The 22228-nt window shown below is 43.6% G+C and overlaps 1 protein-coding gene across 3 annotated transcripts in view; it reads right to left on the bottom strand.

Annotated features, from left to right (window-relative positions):
- Positions 1-22228, bottom strand: part of LOC146185226 (acetylcholinesterase-like) — a 332565-nt gene that overhangs the window by 159075 nt on the left and 151262 nt on the right. For 2 of the 3 annotated variants that reach the window (XM_084606196.1, XM_084606195.1), the window contains one exon: positions 10019-10150. In XM_084606196.1, coding sequence (XP_084462322.1) covers positions 10019-10150 — 132 coding nt within the window. Of the gene's footprint in view, positions 1-10018; positions 10151-22228 lie in introns of those variants that run through there. The other variant, XM_084606198.1, reaches the window with a different exon arrangement.

Genomic DNA, 22228 nt, shown 5'->3' with positions numbered 1-22228 from the left:
CCAAGCGTTGTTTCATTATGTTGCTGTACATAGGGGCAACAGTCAATTGTCTTCACTTGAATTTGATGCAAGGAGTAATCCTGCGTGCCCCCCCCCCCGCTTCCTTTCCCCCTGTGTAGTCTTATACTACATGAGATCAATCAAGCAGCGTTATGGTACAACGTATTTATCTCGGCGAACTGGTGCCTTATCGTAGTCCTTGCTTAACCTGCCTTTGACATTACGGTTTACTGCGCTATGAACGAAACATATGCACATGCAAAAAAATAATTATATATTAATTTTGAAAGGGTTCTTAACTTCCGAAAACAGCCTTAGCGAGTAAAAATATGAAGTAAGAAACGAATGCAAAGCACGAGAGCGTTGATGTTACGACTTTGCCTTGTAGTGAGGAAAAGGAAATAGATATTTGCAGATTGAGTTCCTTTTCAAAATGAAAAAAAAAAAAAATTCCGAGAGTATTGTGGAAACTACACTGCAGAAATGCGAATGCCTAAGCGTACTAGGGCACACGGTTTATCACGTTTGCTCTCATTATCATTGTCAACTCAGTGCACCGATATTATCATTGCTAATGACATCAATGTTATTATGACTCATTGCACCTTCTTTGTGATCGCTACTGTCATCATCATGGTAGACAAAGAGAGTTATCACGTGTGTTTCACGTCCATGGTGCAGTTGGCTAAAGCGCTCGGCTGAGGATCCAAGGCTTGGGGTTTCGATTCTCGGTGGAGACAAGATTTATGTATTTTTAACTATCATCCTCATGGTAGACAAGATGATTTATGATGTGCGTTTAGCTTGACGCCGTTATTTGATTGACCCCTATAGTGGGACAGTACGCCAGACGCCGTTAGTACGAGCCATTAAAGGCTTTCGCCTCAAAATGTGCTGTGCGAAAAAGAAGCTTCGACGCGGAAGGAACACAAACAACAAGTACGTGAGCTCTTTTCAGAAATTTCTGTTTCTTTGTTTGTTTCAGGCAAATTTATCAACCTTAAGATTCATTTTTTTTTTTGTCCGGACATGAAGATAGTACAATTCAGAATAAATCACAAATAGAAAGCAGAACTGTACCATGTGTTTCAGGGAAGCTCGCCCCTAATTTCAATATAACCTTCTTAACTACATAAGGAGATTTCCTTTTCGGCAGAGTAATAGCAGCTATGGCGGACATCATAAAAGAGGTAAGTAATGTTGCCTATTAAATTGGTTAATTAAATCCTAATAGCTAACATTATAACCACTGCAGACAGGTAGCCGGCTGCAGTTGTAGATTTTCAAGTCTCTATTAGTAATTACCACAACCCTTTCTACAATTCGGAAAAACCAATTACGCTTGGCCCCGTATTTGGACAATTACGTTGGCGAAATATTGCGCAATTGAAAAATTGCACTGCGAATGTGTACTAATAGCGACACCCGCCTGGTAAAAGAAATCTTTAAGACATGAAGTTGGATTTAAGGGGGGAGGGGGGGGGTCACATTTCTTTGTCAAAAATGCGGCTAGCATGCAAAATGTTATACCCAAGCGGTGAATCACAAAACTTGTGAGAAAGACATTCTAGCTTTTTTATGGTTTGAAACAGTATAGATAAAAGATTTTTTCTCACTCAAATTTTATGAAAGTCAAATAACAGCAGCAATCGGCGCGAAGAGGTCTGCTCAGCATGAATAACTGACATATGGAGCAACAGGCTCATTTTTTGTCAGCAAATAACTTACTCCACTTGTTGAATGGGCGGTATCGAAGCGCTGGGGACGGGAAGCGAATGGACCGCGAAATCGATTTCTTGGTGTTTCTTACGTTGTCTAAAAAGGGGCCATTTTATAATACGTTCAATAACCCCCAATCAAAATTTATTTGCACGCTGTTTTATGCGCAAGCGTTGCGGACTTTCGAGTTCCACTGACAAGCCAAAGCTGAGCCATGACGTTTAGCGCGAAGCATACCCTTAAGTATCTTAAATCAGCTACTGTCAGGTCAGCAAAGATCCGCCTTCTTCTGCTTGATTCGAGCAAATTACTTTACTTGAGCTTCCTCCTTCGCCACCTGTTCTATTCACTCGAAAGGCTGAAGCTCTGAATGTGAATTTTTATTTCTTTCCTCTAAGTGGCGACATTATATCAAAAGCAGTAGTGGCTTCTTGGCATTAGTTAGTTTTTCTTTTCTACTATTTCGAAAGGCATACAAATTCAGATTCCTCGGAAATAGAATTTGGGAATGGACATCGCGGTGGGTCGTTTCGTACAACCCATCATTGGCCAGTAGATTAGTGCTTGTCTCTGAGCTCTCGCGTGATGTTCCTTGGGAACTGCCATTAACATTTCCTTAGTGCATCAGTGCTCGCTGAGGACATATTCCAACATTGCAGCGCATCGTCAGGCAAGGTTAAACTGCGAGGAAGTTTGACACTGGAGGCTCAGTGTTCTGTCAAGCTGGCATCGTGCCAAGCACCTTTGTAGGCGCGGCTTTCAGCGCTGCCTCATCTCCCGTTCAGCTACGACGCGCCTAGAACAATGAGTGTTGCAAGGCTATCACCCGTCGTGCTGCGAGAAGAATACGGCTGTTGGCTATGATAACGATACTAGAAAGACATAAAACACGAGGCACAAGGCAACGGACACCATTAACGCATTTGCAAATGAAGAAATGTGAAATTATTCCGACATATATCTGCAATAAAAACAGTCTTTTTTTTTTTTCTAGGCTAAGGCAACATCTTTCTAAAAAGAGAAGACGTTGCCTTGTACAGCGTTTAATCTCGTTGCTATTTAAAGAATGGCGACTATGTTTAACGACATGACCTGCTGGCAGCGGGGACAAACCACATTATTGTTTAATAAGTTGTCGCACAATGCCCGGGGCTAGTGAGAGAAAAAAAAAAGAAATTGAAGCTTTTTCGCAAAAGGGAACGCCTTCATACGGGGGAAAGATAGGCCAAGAATAGAGAATTTCACCAAACTTCGGTATCACTAATGTCGGCAGTCTGCCTTGATTGCGAAGTACGTCACATGCATAAAAAAGACCAGTATTTCAAAGGTACCGAGGATAAAAGTGATCGACCTTGATACGCCACGAAATCTGAACAAATAATATGTAAAACTCCAGTCGCAGGAAACCTGTTCGGCGGGGAGTCTCTGGACGCAAGGAATATCTGAGAAGCATGACCAGATAGCAGTAAGGAGGTACTTAACATTATTGAGAAACACGATGCGCATAAAACAGAAACCGGTACGTGAGTACTTGAAAGAACATTGCAAAGCACGTTATCTATATGGAAGCCTGCACTTCGGTGCATTGGTGTCATCTGTGAAAACATCACTACGAAAACCATCTTCCTCTCGTCACTTCGTAACGAAGCGCCGAGCAGGCCTCAAGTCAATAGCTAAAGTGACACTGAGAGGGCGAAGGCATGACCTAGTTGGCACAGTAAGGTTGCAGGTGACACAGTCGGCCGTTTGCTGTTAACATATCTACCACTGTCTCATAGTGTGTAGTTGCAAGAACACATCTGTGTGCTAAATCAAGGAATTTAACACACACACACAGCGTTATTTCCTAAATATTCTTATATCGTCAACCAGCAGATTGAAATAGCTGCCAAGCCATGCAGTAAAATCTTAACTGAAGTTACATAGCGCTAAGAAACCTTGAACGTACATCGCATGACATGCTACATGTAATAAGAGTGTGAATACGAGGGCAATGTTCTTCTCTTTTAGCGTCTAAGACCTCATTCTCCAGAAAATCCGGCATCGGCATTGTGAGCGAAAAATTACGGCAGTCGCTTTGGCAGGAAGTAGATTTTTTTTTTTTTTTTTTTTACGCAAGCTTGCCATAAGGCATATTATAGAAACTCATGTAAATGGTTTTCTGTGAAGAACCGGAGCAGGCTCCCGCTCTTAGCGTTGTCAGTGAGCCATTAGAAAAGTCCTCTTCTCTTGTGGTTGTGAAGTGGGACTAACCAAAACAAGGGAAGAAAAGGAGGTAGTTGATGGCTGGCATGGCTGGGCACTCACTGGAAGCAGGTTTGCCTGACGTCATGTGACCACATGATGTGGCTGATATTACAGGAGCCGCTCCCTCGGGCCTCTTCTTTCATAAGGGAGAATGAGAGCAGAATCAGCCTTACACGACCATTGTAGACACAAAAAAAAGTAAGACAGGCTGCTCCTGGCCCGTTATTACGGATTGGTTAAATAGGGGCTTTACATTTATGCCTGGTAGCCTTTCTCACAATAATGTTTGCTGAAGAATGTGCGCGAACCAATTAAGAGATTGCGTACAATTTTCGCAATGGTCATTGGAAAGGCATACGACAACATCAATCACACTGCAATGCCGGATTCGATTGACATGCTTCACCTCCCCCTGGGACTGCGCAACTTTGTTAAATTGTATTTGGAAGGCAGAAAAGTTGGAATACGCCTCAGTGGTGAAGTAGTCCGATCATTTGTTTTGCTACGTAGTGTGCCCCAAGGCTGACTATTGCCACTTACATTTTAATAATTTTGCATTCTTCCTGCTGACATGACGGCTAAATGGCGGCCATGAAATTAAGTTCTTGCAATACGCTGACGATATCATGGTTGGAGAGCACTCACCAAGATCTGCTCCTTCAGGAAGCTGCCCTTCAACCAGCCTTGGATATTACTTCTAATTATGTTTCATAAATTGGTCTTCTGCTGTCCGTGCACAAACCACATACACGTAGTTCGCCAGTCTCTTTGAGAACACCGTAGAGATGCACCAAGTGCAATGCGTCTATGTCTATCGATCAGGCACCCCACTAAAACAAAGTCAAAGTGTAAAAAATCTGGATTTGACGATTCGTGAATCAGGATAAGCGACTGCTTAGCTTCCTCAGGCAAAAAAAAGCAAGCTATTCAAACTTTGGGTTTGATTACAAGAATTGCTCTCTAAACGGGTGGCGCTGGATAGTCCGTTGCACGTCAGTTGGTGAGGGTGGTAGAAGCGCGAGGACAAGAGCGAAATGAGATACCCTTCAAGCCGGGAACCGAAAACCTATGAAGACCGTTACATGCCTTCACGCATCACACCAGTCGTGGCTTTACTAGAGAACGTACAGCTCAGCACCATCAATGAGCTTCTGCAGCAGTGACACGTGATGCTCTAGACTTAAGTCTACTGCACCTCACGCGAGCATTCAGGGCTTATGAAACTACGCACTCCAATCTTAAGCTGCTAAATCCAGTTATACATCCCTGGAATTTTTTTTTTTTTTTCAGCTAAGGGGAGCAAGCTACAGATAATCGCAGGCCAGCATCTACTAACTGGGTATCGTTTCTTCACCAGACATTGGAAGAGCAAGAAGCTCACCCGCCTCAAGGGTCTATTGTTTATGTGGATACGAGCATCCAAAGTTCTGATGAAAGAGCAGTATTCTATTGTCCGTGCAGGCCCAGCCTTAATCAGACTTCCTTGTTTTAAATTACGGAACCACCTACATCATCATCATGCTGAGCTAGTTGCAGTTGAAGATGCACTCTGATTCCACAGCCACGTTCTCAGTTGTACTGATACCCTTCAAGCAGTACGGTGACTCCGACGTGTCAGCTGCTGCCCAGTAATATGGCAGGACATCCACCAGATCGCGGCACGCATTTCGCAGCCTACACGTATTGGGTGGACCTTACGGGACATATACTGCCTTAGTTATGCAGATTCACTGAGCTGGCAAACGACTCCATGTTCATCATTACCTCGGTTCCTTAGTTTGGACAACATTGCTCTCCTTTTATCAATCAAGGTACCCTCTGGCGCCGCACACGTGCTCGTATCCTTCCATGGGCTGTAACCCTGCCCCGCGGTAACCCTGGGCGGTAACCCTGCTCCGTCAGGGCGGTAACCCTGCCCTGACGGTAGCAGGCCTATCATTGAGAAATCCTGCTTTATATATATTGCCTGCATGGACGCAGGTACGACATAATCGTTCTTTCCTGCATTTCATAAACTCAGCGAATCTGTATTCATCAATTATTTCATTTTTTCATCCTTTATCACATGCCCGTCTGATGCCCTAAGGCAATAAATATTGTTTAAAGAATTAACCTATTAGTAATTATTATTAGATATTAGTATGTGAACACGGATCCGCGGCGAGTTGGCAAATGGGAGCCATGAAACGTATAGTGTCACATCCTCAAAGACAGGGATTACGTGTGCCCCGAATAATTTTTTTCTTTTCAAGCTGTTATTCAACGCAAACTCAAAAAGACAGCCGCCAGAAATACTCGTCGATTGCTGTAAGATAAATTTGCCCTTTGGCTAAGGCTGTAAAAAAAAAAAAAAAATCGCCTTAAATTTCAGCAGTCGTATTACTGCACCTGCTCATAATGGAGGTATTTTGAATTTTGATCATTGTTTAATCAATGCAATGCGTAGTAGCTCCTGTGCCTACCCTCACACTGCTGCTGAATTGGTTCATTTATAGCACGCAAGAAACCAGCACAATTAGCGTTCCGTAAAAGTGCCCAATCACGTGGCTGTTTTCTATATTTTGCGGCCTTGCTTTGGAACGCGAAGAAAATGGCTTGAGAATGTTCATGGTGAAAGTTTACATCCCATAGCGACTCGGGCTATGAGGGACATCGTAGTAAAGGGCCGCGGAAGTTTCGATCCCCCGGGGTTCTTTAGCTTGCACTGGCATCGCACAGAGCACGGGCGCCTTGCTTTTCGCCATCGTCGAAAAGCGGTTATCGTGGCGAGGATTTAACTACGCGAGTTTAGTTTCATATCATGTTGAAAATAGTATAACAATCGATTTGAGAAGAAGCTGCCGAACATTGCGAACCAGGCTTGAGGCCTAGAAATGTTGATGTTTAAAAATAGAGCAAGCAACTATGTTTAACTAGTCCTGTAAGATCGAAATGCAAGATAGGTTTGTGTAATTCTAGGCTAGTACCAACACTATGCTTCCTGTCAAATTCGCGTCCGAAGTGTCTTTTATTTTTAAAATCTTGGCTCAAGTTACGTGAAACAACGTGCATAGCGTTTAGCTACCGAAGACATCACTAGATTTCACCACTGCTTTGGGCGCTTAGTGCAGGGACGAGGAAAGTGGCGTGATAGCTTTTCTTACAATTGATACTCACTGGCAAGAGCATTGTAGAATCTCCGGATGCCATTCCGAATGACTTCCCTGACTCGAACCACGCATAATCTACGTAGGTGGGATTGTGCCATGCAAACTGCTAGAGGGCAAATATTAATGACTTGATCAATGATTAAGTAACCGCTGCATCCACTGACGACAATACAGTTTCGTAAGAGCCCAGTGGTTAATTTAGAACAAAGAAGCTTCCTCCAGAGCACGTGTAATGGTCTCTACGAGGTTACGAAGAGGCCTGATTGCTACCATACTTCTCTCGAAGCGTTCATTACGTAGTAAGGATGACCGCAGTATACTCTATGCACGCATTAGGCCAGCGCATAGTGGTTTTTGGCTGCACATTTGCCAAGATTGACAGCTGGAGCCAACTTCAGAATAAACCCGTCGGCGTAAGTCCTTCAGTCGCACATAACACGGCTCTCACGCAGTTGAAATAGAAAGTGTCAAAGACTCTTAAATGCTGATTATGTGTGACAAGACGATAGAATGATGAACGCACCTTTCCGCAGATATATTTGGGGCAATCGCGAAGGATCAACCCCGACGTAAAGCAAACGCCGTTCCCCATAGCTTTGGGGGAATGCCTTTGTCGCTACCAGAAGAGTGCAACAACACGCCACAGTGCCTTTAGGGCTGAGCGTGTGATGCGGAATCGTGCAGCGTCAGCGATGAATGCTTCACAAACATGCAGGCGGCGGATGCCTGCGATAAACAGTCTAGTCGCTCCCACAGTTGTTTACACATTTGTTCGTCGACGATTTGACATCTGCTTGATAGCGGGCTCAACTTACGACTTGCAATCATGTGCTACACGTCACGCAGAAAGTCGCCTGAAGACATTTCAATTTAGTTTTAATTCATCGGGATCCGAGCCTAATCGAAAATTAAGGCACAACGAGCTCCGTTTATGATGTCCTGTGGTCTTCGAAAGTGATTAAACAGAAGAAATATTGTGCGTTGAGAAGATCCTGTGACGTTGAAAACTTGGCGTTGAGTTGTACCTTGCAACGCTGTAAACAAGCTTCGGGCCTCGTACCCGGAAACGAGTGTTCTTGTGACAGGGCGATAGTTGTGGCTGTTAGGCAAGGTCAACATGATCTGCGGCGGCCTACTATAGTCTTTCTATCCTTTTTGTTTCGTTTGTTTTAGAGATATGGCAAGTTTCCAAGGATCACACTAGAATAGGAACAGGAATTCATGCTGTCAAGAAACACGCTGCCTACGAGGCTATTTTAGCGGCCGAGAGCTACACGACTTAAAAGAAACTCATGTTTGCAGTTTATTCACCGTGCATAACTGGCCAAGGCATTTTCACGCCGGAGCAGCCTATCAACGGTAATGGACGCGCGAAAGAAAAAAAAAACAACAGAAAGATTCTCCTGCATACTAAGCGTCGTTCGAGGAAGCGAGTTTTCACGCCGCAGGGTGGCTTCTGCGTTCGGCCCCTCTTGCCACACGGCTTTTTTTTTTTTTTCTGAGACGCAGTCGAGCGGGCATGCAAAGGAACGGCACTCCTCAGGCGGTTTGTCATGCGACGCTACACGAAGCAAATGCAGACCTTCGTGACGGCGTCCGCCGTCTGGCTTACCCTCCTACATAGTGGGTATGGCGAAAGTGCGGCTCCCATTGTCCAAACTGTCTCCGGGCCCGTCGCAGGAAAGCGCCTAAGGCAGGGTGGTACAGATGTGGATGCCTTTTTGGGAATACCGTATGCTGCGGCCCCGATCGGAGAACTGCGGTTCCAGAGACCGCAACCCGCTATACCATGGAACAAAACCTACATGGCCACGAAAATGCCATCTCCCTGTTGGCAGACTACACTACGCTTTGTCGAAGGCGCACCCCTCGACTATTACTCCAGCGCGTCCGAAGACTGTCTCGGCATCAACGTGTGGAGGCGCTCATCGGCCTGCTCTCATAACGGCAAGTGCGAAGGTCGGCGACCCGTCATTTTCTTCATTCATGGAGGAGGCTTTACGTGGGGTGATTCAGCGCTTTTCGTCTACGACCCGACGAACTTCGTCGCCTTGTCCGATGTTGTGTTCGTGACGTTCAACTACAGAGTGAGCATCATGGGTTTCCTTTCGCTAGAGAGACCCGAGTTGCCGGGCAACATGGGCCTCTGGGATCAGAACTTGGCTCTAAGGTGGGTGCACAAGAACATCGCTAATTTCGGCGGTGACCCGAACGATGTGACGCTGATGGGTCAAAGCGCCGGTGGTGTTTCCGTGGGATTGCACGCACTCTCTCCTCAGAGCCGGGACTTCTTCAAGAGAGGCGTCATGTTGAGCGGTGCACCTCTCACAATGATTCTGGGGTCGTCACACCGAGGCGAAGGCAAGTTCATAAAACTCGTCGGTGACTTGGGCTGTTACGACGTCAAAAGAACGGTGGACGATCAGCTTCGTGACGCGCTATCTTGCCTGAGGAGATTGGATGCCGAATTCATTTTCAGGACTCTCGAAGACCTTGATCCTATACAAAGAGTGTTCGTGCCGGCATTCGGCGATGAATTTCTTCCTAATGATCCATTCGTAGAAGACACCTGGAAGGAGCTTGCACTCAAGGAAGTCGTGCTTGGAAACGTTTTAAACGAAGGAACATTGCTTCTCGACAATATACAGTTCGCCTCTCCGGGACTGAAGGAGATATTGGCGACAGATTACCGGCTTGCTATATCTGTCGCCCTGGCGCCCATGTTCGGCATTTCAGTATCACAAGCGAGACGCGTCGTGGAAGCCTACTTTGGAGATCCCGACACTGAGTACTCGAGTGAAAAGGTGACCGAGCTGTTCAGTGAGCTTCTGGGCGACGCGGTTTTTGACTGCCCAGTGCAGCTTATGAGCGAAATGACAGCTCGACGAGGAATAAGCACTTACCGCTTTGTCTTCGCCCACCGCCCGTCGTACAGCTACTGGCCCGAGTGGATGGGAGTCGCTCATTCTGAAGAGATTATGTACTTGCTTGGATCGCTGTCTTTCCTGCATGACACCAGCCGTGATGTCGAAGCTCTGAAACACCATGCGCACGTTGTTTTAAAATCGAACTACACGCCCGAAGAAGAGGAGATGATGAAAGAAGCCGTCAGTGCTGTTTATTCGTTCGCTAAAGATGGGTGAGTTTATTTTTATTTTTCAGTAACGACGTGAGAGGGTACACGCGAAAAATGTGACAATTATTAGAGCATTAGACAGACATATAATGTTAGTGAACATTTTTCGCTCGCTTTTCTTGACAGTAATTATTGCGGGCACACACATTCTATACAGTAAAACATGCTTGTCATTCAAGGAACCATCTAGGCGTCTGGAGTCCAATGCAGTGACAGGTGCAAAACATAACATTTTAGCTGCGATAGCGACTACGTATGTCTCAGTGAAGTAGGTAATCATGAGATGTTTTCACAAGGACTGCGCGCTTTCTGACGCACCTGATTGCAGCCAGCCTGACGAATAGCTTATAAACTAGCTGAATGTAACATCGCCCGCTTTGAGCTTACTTAGTGTACTAAGTACACGATCGAAATTGAAAGTGGCGCTGCCCGGACTGGAAAAATATGCAGAGTTCCTTCGCACTGCTAGCGTCCAGGAGGGCTGCTACGACCTGTGTGCAAGCCATTTTATTTTTACCGGCGTGCAACTGCACCTAAAACGTTAATGAAACTCATGGGGGGAAAAAAAAAAAACAAAAAAAAAAAAAAACAGAAGACATCGGTTGTTTATTATGCGTTTGATGTTTCTAAGATTGCGCACGCAATAAAAAGGCGTCGTAACGGCCGGAGCGTCAAAACACAGTGCCGTTTCTGCTACGGTGAACGCTAGTCATCTTTCGTTCCTTTCACTCGCCACTGCATTAGCGTTTTTTTCTTCTTAGTCCCTTTTTTGCTACGAAACTTTTGAAATTCCATTGGTGGTAATTTCGAGTCAAATGTACACAAATTAAGAATATTTGGGCTCTAAAGACCTGCAGCCATAAATAGGCGATAATTTTTTATGCGTCCGAGGTATTCAGAGAGAATAAAAAAACCTTAATCGTTATTATTACCATCTTATTTTCTTCTTAAAAGACACAGTGTCATCTACTTCTATCTACAACACGGTCACTGCTTTCAAAGCAACATTGCATCCGACGCAGGCGCATATCGATGCAAAGCGGTGTAACCATAGAGGGACCAGGAGGTGGTGCTTTGCATGACATGCCACTTAGCTTTATTGCGTGGCCGGGTCGAACGCAATGACACTTTGAAAGCAATAACCATGTTATAGCTAGAAGTGGACGAGGCTGTACGTACAATTATCAGGAGTACAGAAGGAGGTCCCGAAATACGCTTTTACCGGGGGAAGGGGGGGGGGGGGGGGGGGCTCCTATGAAAAAACGAATAAACGTCGTGGGTAACCTACAAGCCAATTATTAACAGTACATGCAGGCGTGCAACGGTAAAACTTATAATACAATACGACCGAGAAAGAAAATGAAAAATTCTAGATAATAAAAATATGAAATAAATATGAGCTTTTGCAGAAATCTGCGATCAAAAACTGCTGAAGAATGAATGAGATGATATAAACATTCTAACCAAAGAGTCAGACAAGAGCTTTAGTCGGCGGAATAGAGCAAGGTAGACAATAAGTACGTTTTTATTGAATGAAGAAATTAATAAACAGTCCACTGTAGTTTTATTTCGAATGCCAATAAATTTCGCACGAATATGGCTGAAAAGTATGCAGTCTGCATTCAGTAATTAGACCTTATCTTTGGTAATAACAGCTACGTTATGCGGTTCAGTAAATCTGGTATTATCTTTTCAAGACCTTCGAAAACTCAAAACTACTGAGAACAAAATGATTATAACGTGTTTTAATGATACATGATGCCAACATGACAAAAAGTGTTGGGACAATGCAAGAATGTTAAGTGTGCGATAAGAGTTAACAGCCGATGCATGTTAAGGATCGAAAATAATCTTATCGCAGTGCTTGATTTTGAATGTGGCGAACGCATGAAAGATGAGTGTTGTATGTGTTACCCCAAGATGATATGCAGTAGATGAGGTGTCTATCTATTAAGGATAAATATACGAAGTGTAAATAGGTGTAAATAATATTGGGCTCTAGTTATCATATGAACATTAAAAACTACTTCAGACGTAATTAGCTGGTACTGTGATGAAACTTTATTTGATTACCTAGAACGACACCAAGAAATGTTACGAAATCTGATCGGTAAATGATGTGTGTGCCTTAGTTCATCTTAGGAATTCGAACAACCATTTGAGAAAGAAAGTAAAGGTGGTCTTTTTTGGATCAATTTGTAGGCAGTTTATTTGGTATCAGGTATGAGTACTCAGAAGCTGAGTGTGTAGATTAGCAGCTAGCAAAGAAGCATTGCTAGCGCGCCAGAGAGGGTGGTATAATCACCGTAAATGATTGAACTAGAGTAATTGGGGCAATTTGACAAGTCATTAACATAAATTAAGGAAGAGGACCGGGCATAAAATGGATTCCTTTGGGGCATCGCTGTCTAATAAATTTTGGTGGGAACATATGCCACTAAACTCAACAGCATGAAGCCCGTCAGTGAGATAGCTACGGATTAGGCCAAGCGCAGGATCACAAATGCCGCGGCACTAATTTCTGAAAGCGAATGCTATTATTCATTGCATTAAACGCTTTTGTTAGATCAATAAAAAGGAAGCTAACAAAGAAACCATCATCAAGGGAACGCTTAGTTTGTTCAGTGAACTCTCCTACTGTCAAGTTCGGTTCAGTGATTGGGCCCGAATCTAAATTCGCTGGGCGTTAAAAGGTCAAGTTAAGGAAAATAATTGTTTACACGAATGGGAATCAGTTTTTCAGACAGGTAGTATAGCAGTAGGACGGTAGTGCGGTCGCATTTCTTGAAATCTTGTGTCACCTTTCCACCTTTCACTTCATTATGAAAACTCCCACCTTTAAACGTAGGTTTAACTAGTGAGCCAGTGCAAATGAATGGCCTCTGCTATAAATACCATTTTTGTTGCAGCAGTGCGTCTAACCCGGGATCGATGCTTTTTATTCGCTTAATTGTTTCAAATAATTCGTCAGATGAAGATAGATATAGCAAAAAGGATTGAAGGGTGGGAGTTTACACTGACGACTGAGGTAACGATTGCTATTCCAGCGGCTAAATTGCGATTGAAAGCATCGGCGATAGCTGTATAATTTTTAGAAGGTGTCGCGATATTGCTGAGGTTAGGTAGGCTCAGAAGCAGCCAGAGTTAAGAACTCTTTTACTAATTCTCGGAGTTAGCGTGCAGTATTATAATTTTATTGAATTTTATTTGGTAATAACCTTGTCTAGCACTCATAAGCACAGCTGTAAGAATATCACAGTTTTATTGAATTTTATTTGGTAATAACCTTGTCTAGCACTCATAAGCACAGCTGTAAGAATATCACAGTTTTATTGAATTTTATTTGGTAATAACCTCGTCTGGCACTCATAAGCACATCTATTAGAATATCACAATACCTCCCGAAGCTTTAAAGAAGTGTAAGGTTAAACTGCAGCTTTTTGAGTTTCTGTAGAAGATTATCTTTTTTAAGAATGAAGCGCAATTTTCATCCAGTAATCTATTGGGTTCTTAGTATGGAAGCTTTTTCAAGTCATTAAAATTCATTGTAGAAGAGCTAAACACTTCCGTTGTTATATTGATGAACTTGTAAAAAGTTTTATCAGGTTTATTAGGGAAACAGTCATTCAAGGCGTCGCTACTGTCTGTATGGGCTATATTCCGAACATGTGTGCTCTGATGAAATGAGTTTCGTAACAAATTTCTCCATGCGATTACTAACGCTATGCGGTACAAGAAAAATAGGATAATTTTAAGTTAAATGAACACTTAGCTCCAGCAGTATATCAGGAACTTATGCTTATTGAAATGTGTTCAATAAGTGTTTTAGGGCCACTAGCAATAATTCGCTTTGGCGAACTAATAAGTAATTGCATACTATGACCAAGGAAGGAATTATTGTAATTCATGCTGGAGGTGTCATTGTCGTCAATAATATTCATGTTGATGTCTCCCAAATTGATGATGGTTTTGTTTTCCCAGTTCGACGCTGTCAATATGCCGGTCTAGCTTGGAGCAGGAATCAGAATAGGATAAAAAATGAGAGTGATGTATGGTTTCGAATTATGCATAGGTAGGAATGGTTTGCGCGAACAGATTCGCGACTACCAGTGGAAAATAAAATATCACAACGGCGATTATTTGTTTGAAAGTTGTAAATAAAAATTGCAGAGCACCTGTTACAGCTGTCGCGGTGGTGCGCGTAGTTTATGCGAAAATTTTTGGAATACAAAGAAGGTTATCGCTAGATTTCAGAAAGGCATGTAAGAGGAAGTGTAGGATCAGTAAAAGTTAAGAAACTTGCTAAATCGTGGCAATAGCAGGGCAGGATGCGTATGTTCAGATGGACAATGAATGGCGACGATCGAGCGTCAAGAAAGGTTCCAATTTATAGCTAACAATGTTTTCGCTTTGGCGTTATGGTTCAATTATGGAGAGATCCGGGCACTGATTTAGAACATGCCGTGTGGTACTTGCCCTAAACGAAAGAGGGCTTGCTTTTATTAATGCGGGTTAACGCATCAAAGCAAATCAAGTCATTAACTAATGTTTGGTTTGGGTAATGAGGTTTAATGCCCCAATGTAACTTAGGCTATGAGTGAGCCCTGGTAGCGTGCACCTTGTTTAACAGTGGAATGATTTCGACCACATGGGCTTCATTAAGGTGCACAAACATCCCACAGCACACGGCCGGCTTACGTTTCGCCTTCATCGAAACCAGGCCGTCACGGCAGGAATCAAACCCAGAACCTCTGGTTCAGTAGTCAAGCGTTGTAGTCAACGAAAGATAGACGGAGAGCTCCAAGTACGTTTTACTGAGAGTAGTAAACGACTGGCAGAGAATGATGTCTTAGATTGATTGAATTTCACGACATATGGCACACAAAGTCTCCGCAAAAAGAAATAACATAATCATGTTATGCATGCTTTTGCTCTTTCTTACAACATCCATCGAGTTTTCAGGCGTTGCTTCTTAGTTAGGTAGCGGCTTGAAACGAACAAGAGGAAATAAAAGTAATTTTGATAAGTGTCTTCCTCTGTAAAGCGCAAACTGACGTCGATAGCCGCCTTCCGCTTTCCTCCCACCCTATGACAAAGGAAATTACTTGTGTCCAGAGTGCAGGTGTGCTACGTCTTAGGTGCACGCTTGGTCCATAAATTTTCTTCCGAACATAGTGTACTACCGAAGCGGCAAGATCACTTAGCGCCATGCTTGGCCTCGACAGAGCAAACGATCTCATTCCTCTTATAAGTGCACGCAGGCGGCGTGAAGAAGCATTGCAAAAAAAAAAAAAACAAAAAAAAAGCAATCTCATTTCTCTGTGTTGCGGCGCAGCGATCGATATGGCAAAGATCATCTTGGGGTTCACTAGAAGCCGCGAAGTGCGCGCACAATGTTTCCATTACGATATACAGATATACAAGCTCCGCTTTCCCTGTTTTAGCGCCATTCCGTAGAAATAAAGAAAAGAAAACAGATGTGCGAATGAGGAGAATAAGGCTGGCTTCTTTCTTTCTTTAAAATATGCTGCCTGAAAAGAGGCATTCGCCCCTTAAGTCCTTCTGAAAGATGCGACGTCTGCCTCCTTATCTGCGTCTACCCTGCCCGTATTTCAATGGCTCAAGGAAGGCTTGGTTTAAAAGCTGCTTATATATTTGATGTACTTAGATAACGAGGTAGCCGCCTGTCCTTGAGCATATGCGCCCTGTGCTTGAAAATAGTCAACACCGTTGTACGCGGCCACTGCTGGACAATGAACTATGCAAAGGATCTCTAAGGAAACCTTGAGCTATTATTGCAAAAGTAACCGCTTAAAGTGACGGGAATCCGACTGCAAACCACTTTCTACAAACAAGTTTCGTTTCAGCGTAAATATTTGCTTTCCAGGTTGAAACCTGAAGGCGCAGCTAGGTGAGCATTCATAAATACACGACTTGAATACATAAAACATATGAAGGAGATTTCGGCTGCTAAGCCTGAAGTTCAGAACCGCTAGCCATTGAATACATTGTGGGAATAAATTAGTTTGTTATTTGAAATTCCCGCTATAAAAAGCCGAGGCAGGGGAAAGGGGGGATCTATTTTGTTGAATTAAAAATATAGAGCAAAATATGCCCAATGATTTCTTTATATCATATTCTGGAGAAGGATAAATATTTACTTGCTGAATAATCCCACCAATATCTTCGGTGCTTATTTAAATAGCTCGGGCCGCTCACCTTCGCTTACTGCGGAGCAACCCGCCGAAGCAGTTGTCGGACAGTGTCAGCAAATGGGCCATTGTCCTCAAGAGGAAGAATATTTGTTGAGATGGTTGGAAACAAAATAATGAAAGACATATATTTGTTTGCAGTCCACTATGTTATCAGTACGCAACAAATAATCAGCAACCACTGCACAGTCCGAAAGAAGTGAGAGACTACGAGTCAAAAAGGTTGTCATATTAAAAGGTTTGAATTCGAAAGAACTATTCGAGAAAGTTATATGAAGGCCATCCTAATTGATAATGTAGCCTCGAGTCTGGTGATTACCTTGCGTTTTAGGAATAAATAGGGAGCCTTAATTAAAAGCTGGAGACGCGATGCATGCAAGGTACACGTACTAACACCGCGAGAAAAGAAAGTTGACACAGAAAGACTGCTACATGCTGTAAAGTTTACTCTAAACTCTTATCCGCCTCCGCCAATATAAGTGCAGGATGCTTTGTTTTGTTTTGTAGGATTTTAACGTTCGAAAGTGACTCATGCTATGAGAGACGTCGTAGGAAGAACTCCAAAAATATTGACCACCTGCTGTTCTTTAGCGCATGCACTGATATCGCACAGTAGCAGGGCGCCGTGCTCTTCGCCTCCATCGAAAAGCGGCCGTCAAGGCCGGGATTCGATCCAGTGTCCTTGGGCACAGTAGTCGAGCGCCGTAACCACTGCTCCACCGCGGCGGGGTAAAAAGCGCAGGATACGGTAGAGTCTTCTTGTGTGGCCAATGGATCGCTGCAACGACTCGCACAAAACCTAAAGGCTGGAAGAGCGAAGATGGTATTCTGCCTGTCAAGTCACCATTATAGCTATAGCACGCGCCCAACTGGCAAAGAATGGGGTGGGGACGGAGACGGTTAGAGGGATAGTGTGGACAAAGAAAAGTTGCCCTCTATCGATAGGGCACTGTATTGTAGTCACGAAAAGACGATCATCGTATAACAAAGAGCTTTTTACAAACCAATGGAGGGAACGAGAAAGCTCAATGCATTCGTCCCGATTGCGGCCAATACGTACGTCGACATCTATGGTTGGGTGCGATTCCTGATCTTACCCTACTCCGCCACTCGTTTGAAGACAGCGGCAATTCGATCTGCTTTGTAAGACCGCCACGAGTCAAAATCCCCTGGCCCGGTGATTCTAACATTTTTTTTTTTTTTAACGCAAGCTTGCCATAACGCTTATTATAGAAACTCATGTAAATTATTTTCCGTAAGCAACCGGAGCCGGTTCCCGCTTTTATCGTTGTCGGTGAGCCATTTAGAGAAGTCCTCTTTCCTTGTTGTGTTTAGCCTCCTCACTTCCCGTAGAATCTGTGTCCTTGATGCACAAGTCCACATCATCGGACCTACCACATGCCTGAATTGTTCCACATCAGCGTAAGAAGTGGATGTTCGCCACCAGCTGTGGATTTTACATCTTGTAAATGTCACAAAGATGGGGAGATCCAGAAAATGACATTTTACTAAGAAATATTCGCATACAGTGTCCTCCGCCGTGTTTCAACAAAAGTGAGCATCACTTAGCTCGTTTTTCAGTAACTGTTAAGCATACGACAACGCAACAGGCATCATGAATAAAATCACAACGTGGGCAGATTAGAATGAGATGAAAAAAATACATTTGTAATGACGCTGACGTAACTTTCCTACTAATTATGGTGGCCAGGTGCTTCTCCAGAATATACCTTTCCCAGCTCTTTACAATGGCGCTATATTCCTGATGGTGGTAAGAGTTGGTGTGAAAATGAACCGTAAAACAATTCTCATGATCCTCGTTGAGATTGCTCACATTTCGAAGCAGGCTATTAAGAAACGGGAAACGTAAGAAAAGCGCACGACAAAACAGCATGCGGCAAACAGTTCACAAGAAACGGCACAAAAAGAAGAAAAACGCATGTCACTGAGGTTGAAACTCTGTCTGTTCATACCTTCATTCAGATGAACATTCATTTGACAGATATAACATTTCGTCGAAACAAGAGATTCACTCTGTCTATCTGTCATTCTGGTTATACATAATCAATGTACTAAAACTACAAAAAAAAAAACGCATCTAGAGGTACGCTGCGTTGAGGAATCGAAGTGAAGTTGTTCAAGGTCCGTTAGAAGACATCCCAGAACGGAATTACGTCCATATAATTGTTGAAGCGACTTCAGTTGTTAGAGGAATATCACAAAGGCGGCAACGCTCCTACGACACCAAAGTGCCCTTTTTTACAGCCTCGTGTTCACAGTTTCATAGTGTTTCCTTGTGTTAATTGCAGAAGAAGGTCATAGCGCAAGGCGAAACTAATATTTTTCGCACCACGTAAGGACGTCGTATTTTCGAAACGCACTGTACCTTAAATTCATTAAATTTGTCAGCAAACAGCTTGAAGCATTGAGTGGGATGTATGATGAAAAAAAAAACATAAAGCAGGCAACTATCTACCACACATACTGATAGACTAAAGCTAGCCCATTGGCACCGACAGGTCAGAAAAGGCAATCGCGTCGCATGGGTTTAATGAAAAAAAAAAAAAAAAAAACACAAGAAAAGTTGCGAAAACTTTATAAAAGCGCTAAATAAAATTACTGTCGCAGTGAAAAATTCGCCAAATATAATAAATTTCTGTTGCTAAAAACAAGGGTACATGCAGTAGCTTTGCCAAATTTTCACAGACCATGTGGAACAAATATCTGGGCATAGCGCTGTACATTCGATACTAGATATTTCCAATAGGCTTCACTGCACCTGTACGCGTTTAATGGCATGCTGAGGTACTTGGGTAATACACACTCTCATGTCACGCCTGTGAGTAGATCAATCAAACCACAACTCCCGGAACGGTTCATCTGGGCTCTTGAAGCTTTTATTCTGTTCGGGTAAATGAACAGCTTTATCCACACAGCTTTGTCTATATAGAAACAAAAATGCAGATCATCTGAACAAGCCCATACTTAGAGCTGTTTGGATTGTTCTCGGTGCAAATTTGTTGTGCTGTGACGCACCTATAGTGTTGTTGCCTGCATAAACGAGCTCTTTGTTACATTCGCCAAGAACAGTGAGTGTATGTCTTAGGTCTTTCTCTCACCGTGTGCGCAGAAGAGCAACAAACACGTCCTGTCTGCCAAGAGCATTGAAATTCTCTTTGAAATTTGACCCCCCCCCCCTCCCTCCCGTCCCTCTTTTTCTTTAAGTGTGCTATACCTCCTTACCGAGTACCCCTGGCTTGAAGCCTAAGCCGCAGTCACGCGGTTCAGCTTGCATTCCAGCTTTTTTCGACTACAGGGCCTCGCAGGTCTCCACGCCGTGCCTTATTCGGTCCTCGCTTCGAGAAGAGATTAGCTGCTTGAGCAATGGATATGTGTGTAAAACAGGTAGCTATCCCTCATCGCTCTTCTTTCTAGAGCACAGAAGACCTCACACGTTTTTGTCATTGAGGTATTTTTTATTTCACACCCTTCCATAAAACACAATTTGAGTTCACTGCAGAAAATAGTGTAAAACCGTTTCTCGCGCGAACCGGAGAAAGAATGTGACGCATCGATTAATCAAGCAAGAGCTGCTATACCAGACAGCGATTTCTCTCTTTCCAGGCTTCTTAATGGCGCGAAAACCTTTATAAGGCAGCTATGTTATCCATGAGAGTGCGCATCGAGAAATTTGTAACCCCACCTTCTAAAAGTAATTGCCCTGTTTGAAAAAGAGGCCAGGCTTTCCGCGCTGTTTCCATGGTAGAAATTAAGACCGGTGGGTTAACAAAACTTGCTCACAACGTCCGCGTTTAAACAGGGCGTTTAGAAAACGAGGGCCCATTATCATAGTACACATAGCTTATAATTTTTGAATGATGTGTTGGTTTGGTTTATAGGTCTTAATGGCCCAAAGTGACTCATGAAATAAGAGATGCCGTATTGGAGGGCTCAGATACCTTTAACTACCTGGGGTTCCTTAACGTGCACTGACATCACAAGCATACGGGCTTTTTGCTTTTTGCATATATAAAAAATCAGCAGCCGCGGTCAGAATTGAACCACTGTCCTATGGCTCAGGCTCAGTGCGGCGGGGCAGATTTTGCGAATGATGTGCCTCCGGCGCACTGCTCCAAAATGTATTTCTAATAAACAAAAGTAACGTACAAAGCTGATCCTCAAGAGAAGAAAAAAAATCAGCATGAAGTACCAAAACGCTTAAATGCCCAATTAATAAGCGGAACTCTGCCATAACATAACACAGGAACAAAGTGGCTTGATGCGGCCTCATTGGTCTCATTTGCCTGCTCAGCCTGAAGGTATTCTATATAAGTGGCCATCTCGTCCCTAAAGGCCCCAATTAGAGCACTGCACCCATGAACAACAGGGATGAAATCCCGAGCAGTGTTACTGCGAAGGTAATAATACTGGAGAAGGTAATGGCAACCCACATCATTATTTTCTGCCAAAAAAACCCTATGGCCGGCGACAGTCAGAACTGAGCATGGTCTTACTGATTGGTTCCCGATTGAGAATGGAGTGAGAAAAGGCTGTATACTGTCACCATGCCATTTTAACCTATATGCTGAGTGCATCATGAGGAAGGCCGGTCTGGACGAGTCTTCAGCTGAAGTGAAGATTGCTGGAAAACGTATCAACAACCTTAGATATGCGGATAATACCACTTCAATGGTCGATAGTGAAATGGAACTCAAGAGACTTCTGTTGCGCGTACAAGAAGAGAGTGAGAAGTTTGGGCTTAAACTGAACATTAAAAAGACAAAGAACATGGCATGTTGTCCTATCAAATCCTGGAGCACCAATGGACAAGAAGTGGAAGCCGTGACAGAGTTTCTCTTCTTTGGCTCCAAGATTACCCCGGAAGTTGACTGCAGCCATGAAATTAGGAGGCTTCTGTGATATAGAGCCATGGCTAGCCTTGACAACCTAGTAAAGAGCAGAAACATCAGACTGCCAACCAAGATCCGTATAACTCGTGCTATGGCCTTTCCACTTGTGATGTATGGGTGCGAGAGTTGGACTGTGAAGAAGGCTGACCGCCGAAGAATTGACGCGTTTGAATTGTGGTGCTGGCGGAGACTCTTGAGAGTTCCTTGGACCGCCAGAAGATGAAATCAGTCGATATTGTCGACCATAAACCCTGAATGCTCATTCGAGGGTCAAATTCTAAAGTTAAAGCTCGGCTACTTTGGTCATCTGATGAGAAGAGAGGAGTCGCTGGAGAAATCTTTGATGTTGGGAAAGGTTGAGGGTTACCGGAGAAGGGGTAAGCCGCGAACACGATGGTTAGATGGCATCCTCGAGGCGCTGCAAATGAAGTTATGTGATGTTAGGAAGATAGTGAGAGACCGGAAAGCGTGGCTTGATATGGTCCATAGAATCACGAAGAGTGGGACAGGACTGAACGACTTAACTGGACTGATTATTGCGAAATATCTACCTGAATGCGAGAACGATATCTGTAAGCACAGGAAAGGCAACCCGGAAAAATACGTGGCCTTGTTGGAGTTTGCCAGCAGACGCTGTTTAATGGGCAGAGTCTTAAATAATACATACGCATGCTGTGGTACAGTGGTGCTTGATCACTCTTTCTGCATTCCCACCACGTTCACTGCGGTTTCATTCCAAATACGGATATCTCCAGGATGATATGTATGAAACATCGAATTCGCTATGTTTGGAAGCAACTTTACGCAACATTGAAAATGGACGTGAATGGCGACAGCCGTAGTGATATGCAACAT

The sequence above is a fragment of the Amblyomma maculatum genome, chromosome 6 (genome assembly GCF_055883805.1).
Source record: "Amblyomma maculatum isolate TAMU_Amacu chromosome 6, ASM5588380v1, whole genome shotgun sequence".
Classification (NCBI taxonomy): domain Eukaryota; kingdom Metazoa; phylum Arthropoda; class Arachnida; order Ixodida; family Ixodidae; genus Amblyomma; species Amblyomma maculatum.
This window is presented reverse-complemented; position numbering and strand designations above follow the sequence as displayed.